General features: G+C 51.6%; 1 protein-coding gene and 1 pseudogene across 1 annotated transcript; both read left to right on the top strand.

Moving 5' to 3' along the window:
* The first annotated feature begins 286 nt into the window (after window positions 1–286).
* Window positions 287–2,384, top strand: LOC127757590 (L-type lectin-domain containing receptor kinase IX.1-like). The gene has a single exon (XM_052283133.1). The coding sequence runs from the start codon at window positions 287–289 to the stop codon at window positions 2,342–2,344; it is 2,058 nt and encodes a 685-aa protein (XP_052139093.1). The 3' UTR covers window positions 2,345–2,384.
* Window positions 2,385–5,139: 2,755 nt separating this feature from the next.
* LOC127757808 (LRR receptor-like serine/threonine-protein kinase ER2) lies at window positions 5,140–7,135 on the top strand (annotated as a pseudogene).
* Window positions 7,136–7,213: the final 78 nt, after the last annotated feature.

Below are 7,213 nucleotides of genomic sequence, written 5' to 3'. Positions count from 1 at the left end.
GCTAGAAACGGCCCAACGCGTAAGAGTAGAATTGTTCCCGCTTTAAAGAGAACTGCATATGCTTACGTCCAGTCATCCACACCAACTCAAATTTGTCATCAATTCTTTCAGAAGTCTCTGTTATAAAACCAGCCTCAAAATCGACATCCCTATACGTAGCTAAACGCAGAAGAAACGTCATAGGAGATCCACACAAACTCTAGCGGTCTCCATCCCTAATTCTTGATTGAGGAATTGAAGCCATAGCCTTCCTGTTCCTAGAAACTAGGGGCGTCGCTGGCTGGTCATGGCCTCCGACCTTGTCATCTTCCTCCTCTTCCTCGCCGTCACCGGCTCGCTATGCGAGACGGCAGTCGGTCATCACAACCTGAACCTCCCGTATCAGCCGTCGTGCTCGACCACCGGCAACTACACCGACGACAGCCAGTACAAGAAGAACCTCGACCAGCTGTTCACCACCCTCTCCGCCGGCGCCATCGCCGGCGACTGGTTCAACACCAGCTCGGTCGGGACGGGCGCCGACCAGGTGTTCGGCCTCATCATGTGCTACGCCGACAGCAACGCGACGGAGTGCCAGAAATGCCTTTCCATGGCGCCCGCTGTGGTCCAGCATCCGTGCCGCGGAAGCCGGTCGGTGAACGCCAACTACGACGCCTGCCTCCTCCGCTACTCCGACGAGCCCTTCTTCTCCGAGCTCACCACCTATGGCGGCAACACCAACGTTTCCTTGGACGTCGACGACACGAACCTCTACGTCGAGAATATGACCGCCATGAACGACACGCGGTGGCAGCTGATGAGCCAGCTCGCCGAGAGGGCCGGCGACACCAAGCTCAGGCTGGACAACGGCAGCTTGCCGTACGTCGACTCGAAGCTCGGCACGTCGGCGTTGTACGGGCTGGCGCAGTGCACGAGGGACCTTGCGGCGAGCGAGTGCCGGAGGTGCCTCAGCTGCTATGTCGATGATCTCAGCAAAACCTTCCCCAACAACAGCGGCGGCGCCATTAAGGGGTACAGCTGCTACCTCAGGTACCAGCTTTGGCCGATCGACATCACGCTGCCGCCGCCGCTGCTGTCGCGGCCTCCCTCGTCTCCGGCACCGCCTCCACCTCCTCCTCCCTCGGTGTCGATAGGCCTCGTGGCCGGATCGACCGTCGGCGCCGTCTCGTTCGTGGTGGTTCTTGGTGTCTCAATATGGCTCCTCTTGCGCCAGCGGCGGAAGCGCGCCGGCGAGGCGAGGGAGCAGGAGATGGACGAGGGAGACTTCTTCGACGATGAGGCCGATGACTTTGAGAAGGGGACTGGACCCAAACGGTTTCGCTACGGCGTGCTCGCCATCGCCACCGACGACTTCTCCGACAAGCACAAGCTCGGGGAAGGCGGGTTCGGGTCAGTGTACAGAGGATTCCTCAAGGAGATGAACCAACACGTCGCCATTAAGAAGGTGTCCAAGAGCTCGAAGCAGGGGAGGAAGGAGTACGCGTCGGAGGTGCAGATCATCAGCCGCCTCCGCCACCGCAACCTGGTGCAGCTCATCGGGTGGTGCCATGGCGGCGGCGAGCTCCTCCTCGTCTACGAGCTCATGCCCAATGCCAGCCTCGACACCCACCTCTACAGCGCCAACGCCGGCGTGCTCCCATGGCCACTTAGGCACGAGATCGTGCTCGGGGTCGGCTCGGCGCTGCTGTACCTGCACGAGGGGTGGGAGCAGTGCGTGGTGCACCGCGACATCAAGCCGAGCAACATCATGCTCGACACCGCCTTCAACGCCAAGCTCGGCGACTTCGGTCTCGCCAGGCTCGTCGACCATGGCCGGGGCTCACACACCACGGTGATCGCCGGCACGATGGGGTACATGGATCCGGAGAGCATGATCACCGGCAGGGCCAACACCGAGTCCGACATATACAGCTTTGGTATCGTCCTCCTCGAGATTGCCTGCGGCCGACCGCCGGTAATGGCACCGGAACACCAAGCTGAGAAAGGACAAGACATGATCCACCTTGTTCAATGGGTCTGGGATCTGTACGGCAAGGGGAGAATTCTTGACGCCGCCGATCACCGGCTCGATGGCGAGTTCAACGGCGGGGAGATGGAGCGTGTCATGATTGTCGGGCTCTGGTGCGCGCACCCTGACCGGAGCGTGAGGCCGGCGATCAGGCAGGCCGTCAGCGTGTTACGAGGCGAAGCGCCGCCGCGGAGCCTCCCGGCGAGGATGCCGGTGGCGACGTTCCTGCCACCGATTGATGCTTTCAGCTACACATCTTCGGCTGTAACGGGGAGCAGCACCAGCAGCGGCAACATAGGCGTTCCTCACACTCAGACATCGTCCTTGCTAAGATGACATATTTAACATCTCAGCAATGCATTTTGTGTATAAGATCTACTGCACATTGGATTAATTTTTTTATGAATTTTTTTAGTGTATCTTTTGTTGGATGTGGGCCGTTGAAGATATGGGATCTAAGGGTGAAAATTCGTTGCTACTACACCTAGTATAGAGGTGTAATAGTGTAGTAGAAGGGTAGTTATGAAAAGAATTAATATTTCCTGTATAATTATTAATTCTTTTCCTATCATTTGATTCAGTGTTAAATATATAGATTATATTATTGAAGGAATAGAAAAAGGAGCCTCCACGTTCGCTCTCATGGCCTAGAAATTCTCACATTAATCGGAGAAAAAGAAAAAACAGGTCCATATAGAAATACAATTTAGAAATAGCTGAAATTCAAAATTAAAAAATAAGGAATATTAGAAGAGGAGACTAGAGTCCATATAGAAATATAATTTAGAAATAGTTGAAATTCGGAATTAAAAAATAAGGAATATTAGAAGAGGAGACTAGAGTCTATATAGAAATACAATTAGGAAATAACTGAAATTCGGAACTAAAAATAAGGAATATTAGAAGTAGAGTATAGAGTCCATATAGAAATACAATTAGGAAACAACTAAAATTCAGAATTAAAAATAAGGAATATTAGAAGTAAAGTATAGAGTCCATATAGAAATACAGGAAATAATAGAAATTTGAAATTAAAAATAAGAAATATTAGAAGTAGAGTATAGAGTACATATAGAAATACAATTAGGAAATAACTGAAATTCGGAATTAAAAATAAGGAATATTAGACGTATAGTATAGAGTCCATATAGAAATACACCCAAATTTGGCACCTAGGGATAAAATAGGGAAAATTGCCAAAGTTTGGAAGTCTACCGGTTTTCCTCTGAGAGGGCCGGTCTGACCGCCGTTAGTTGGCCGGTCAGACCGCCGACAGTGGGCCAGTCAAACCGGTAGTGTATGGTCGATCTGACCGGCAGAGTCCGAGCCGGAGTCTGTTTCGTTGGGTCTCGCGGTTTCCTTGCTCGGGAAGGCATGTTTCAGATTTCCTTTGGATTCTATCCCGAGTTGAACGTGGAGGAGGGCCTGTAGAGGGCAAGACCAACCCCTATATAAGGGGGTAAGGCCGGTTCATTATAAACAATCAACCAACAATCAATCAATCGAATCGTTCTTTTACTTTTGCTTCTAGTTATAGTTTAGTTTGTTCATCTTTGTCGATTTGCTTCGTAAACCGTCCGCCGCCGCTGCGAGAGTGCGATACTTTTTTGTAGGTTTGTCCTGAAAATCTTCCGTTTTGCCCACGAGACGGGTAGTTATCTATTGTTCTATCTAGAATCGGCTCCGCTAGCCAGTTTTGTTATCAAAACCCATCTTGGTTTAGCTTTTGCTAGATTGAGGTGGTTGGCGACTCTGACATCACCGCAAAGCGTTAGGTGCTGCGATCGTGTTTGTCAACTTGTCAAAAATGTTGCCAACACCCAGTCCCTCTGAAAATCAAGATCTTCTTATGGCTAGCCTTGAAAGGAAGAACCTAACTTGCTAATCAACCGAAAAAGATGAATTGGGGGGGGGGGGGGGGGGGGGGGAGTTTTGAGGGCAAATTGTGTGGCTTGGAAGAAGATGTTGATCATCTTATGTTTAGATGTGCCCCTGCTCAGTTCCTGTGGTGTAGTATTATTAGAGATACTTTACATTGGGATAGACTCCCTACTTCCAGAGCTGATCTCTTAGAAATTGTTCAGAACAAAAATAGGGAAAAGAATCTTGTTGGGCTCACTTTGATTGCTGCATGTTTCTGGGCTTTGTGGAGTGTGAGAAACGACTGGATTTTTAACAATAAGTTGCTAGCTGACATTATGATATTACCTTATAAGACTGTGTCTTTTCTGGTACAGTGGAGACGTTTGGCGCCGGTGAAAATGAGGGGAGACTTGGATAAGCTAAGGGGCTTGTTGCTTGCCAGCTTCCACGAGACAGGAGATCTTCGCTGCAGTCCTTCGATCGCTGATTAGTTCTCTGTTTGCAGTAGTGTTTTCTCTCTGGCTGGTTGTGGCTGTGCCAGCAGCTTTTGAATGAGCCTGCGTGCTCAGGACCTTTCATAGTCAGCTGGAATCCCCAGCATGATATTGTTTTCGTTCTCTTTTAGCTTTTGTAATAAACTCTTACGCTTTATAGTAAAAGCTGGGCGCAATGCCTTTCCTAAAAAAAAAGCATATCACGATAACTTATTAGCAAAGTATCTAGAAAAGAAGAAGGCCTAAAATTATTTGGGGCTGATCTTGGTCCACGTCCAATATGCTCACTGTTACGGTCTCGTTGGTTAGGGCGGTGACTACAGTGAGTTGAGAGAGAATGAGGAAGGCATGCGAAAACAGCAAAATATCCGTACTTCACCCACTTTATTCAATCTATAGGATGGGACAGCCCAATAATCCTCAAGTACTGACTCATCCAGCCAGGCGTGCAATTGCAAGCTGGCTGGTTCCTATGCAATATCACCAATGGCGTCCAAAAAAATTACCACTAGAGAGAGAGACCCATTCATTCCAATCAGGTAACCACCTCATGTAGTCCTTTATTTTTTTTTTACCATTTTGTTATTGAGTTAATTGCACTCTATGTTCGCTATATCTCCAGATCCCAACTGGAACTGTAATGCACGGAAAATGGAGCGATCCATTACTGCGTAATTAATTAAGTATTAGCTATTTTTTTAAAAAAATGGATTAATTTGATTTTTTAAAACAACTTTCATATAGAAACTTTTTTTAAAAAAACACACCGTTTAACAGTTTGAAAAGCGTGCACGTGAAAAGCATGGGATGAGAAAAGGGGCATCCGAACACACCCACTCAGTCACGGTACGGTACGATGCACACACCAAATAATTATCTTGCCAAGTGTCCAACTAGACATGGTCCAGCGCGTATCATCGAGAACTGGTGCTTGACCGCTACTAGTTGTCTTAAAAAAACAAACCTGCATATGCACTCCATCTCTTCAATTGTAATCCAAGATAAATTGGGATCAAAGCCTTCATGTTTATAGCAAATCAAGAGCGTCGCCAGCTAGCCGGTCATGGGTATGGCATCGCGGCTTGTCATCCTCCTCCTCCTCGCCGTGGTTGCCTCGGCGGCAGTTGCTCAGAGCAACGAGATAGATCAGTGGTTCAGGATAGACTGCTCGACCACCGGTAACTATACCAGGGGCAGCCAGTTCGAGAAGAACCTCAACCAGCTCCTCGCCAACCTCTCTGCCGGCGCCATCGCCGGCGACTGGTTCAACACCAACTCGGTCGGGACGGGTCCCGACCAGGTGTTCGCCCTCATCATGTGCTACGCCGACGTCGGCGATGCGACGAGGTGTAAGGAATGCCTTGCCCGGGCGCCCGCTGGGGTCAGACAGGAGTGCCCCGGAAGCCGGGCGGTGACCGCCAGCAACGACGCCTGCCTCCTCCGCTACTCCGACAAGCCTTTCTTCTCCCCCGTCGACGTCACCTACAACGCCAGCACCAACATCAGCTACACAAAAGCCGGTGACCAAATCGTCGTCCAGAACATGGCCACCATGAACAACACGCGATGGCAGCTTTTGAGCATGCTAGCGGAGAGGGCCGGTGACAACACGCTGAGGATAGACAACCGTAGCGAGCCGTACGTGGACTCGCTCCTCGGCACGTCGGCGATGTACGGGCTGGCTCAGTGCACGAGGGATCTAGCGCCCAGCGAGTGCCGCAAGTGCCTGGTTGCGTACATCAAGCCATTAAATGAATACTTAACCATTATCAGCTACGGCGCCGTTAAGACGTACAGCTGCTACCTGAGATACGCCCTTCAGCCGTTTAACATCACACTGCCGCCGGCTCCGTCGCCACCGTCGTCATCTTCGGCGCTGCCTGCACTACCTCCTCCTCCTCCTCCTCCTCGTAATCCCTCTGTGTCGACAGGACTCGTCGCCGGCGAGCTCCTCCTCGTCTACGAGCTCATGCCCAACGCCAGCCTCGACACCCACCTCTACAACGCCAGCGCCGGCGTGCTCCCATGGCCACTCAGGCACGAGATCGTGCTCGGGATCGGCTCGGCTCTGCTGTACCTGCATGAGGAGTGGGAGCAGTGCGTGGTGCACCGCGATATCAAGCCAAGCAACATCATGCTCGACGCCGCCTTCAACGCCAAGCTCGGCGACTTTGGCCTCGCCAGGCTCGTCGACCACGGCCGGGGCTCACACACCACGGTGCTCGCCGGCACGATGGGGTACATGGACCCGGAGTGCATGATCACCGGCAGGGCCAACGCCGAGTCTGACGTGTACAGCTTTGGCGTCGTCCTCCTTGAGATCGCCTGTGGCCGGCGGACCACCAATCCGAGGTAGATGAAGACCGGATCCACATTGCTCAGTGGGTCTGGGATTTATACGGCAGTGGGAGGATTCTTGACGCCGCTGACAGGCGGCTCACCGGCGAGTTCGACGGTGGCGAGATGGAGCGTGTCATGGTTGTCGGGCTCTGGTGCGCGCACCCTGACCGGAGCGTGAGGCCGGTGATCAGGCAGGCCATCAGCGTGCTGAGGGGTGAGGCGCCGCCGCCCAGCCTCCCGGCGAGGATGCCGGTGGCGACGTTCCTGCCACCGATTGATGCTTTTGGCTACACGTCATCTTTGGCTGTGACAGGGAGCAGCAGCACCACCAGCGGCAGCACAGGCGCTCCTCACACTGAGACATCGTCCTTGCTAAGATGACATAGCTAGGGTGTGTCTGTAAGAGCAAGTTCCCGACACTCTCCTCTCATTTTCCGCGCGCATGTTTTTCAAACTGTTAAGCGGTTCTTTTTTTTCGAAAAGTTTCTATATAAAAGTTGTTTAAAAA

Source organism: Oryza glaberrima, chromosome 12 (genome assembly GCF_000147395.1).
Source record: "Oryza glaberrima chromosome 12, OglaRS2, whole genome shotgun sequence".
In the NCBI taxonomy this organism is placed as follows: domain Eukaryota; kingdom Viridiplantae; phylum Streptophyta; class Magnoliopsida; order Poales; family Poaceae; genus Oryza; species Oryza glaberrima.
This window is presented reverse-complemented; position numbering and strand designations above follow the sequence as displayed.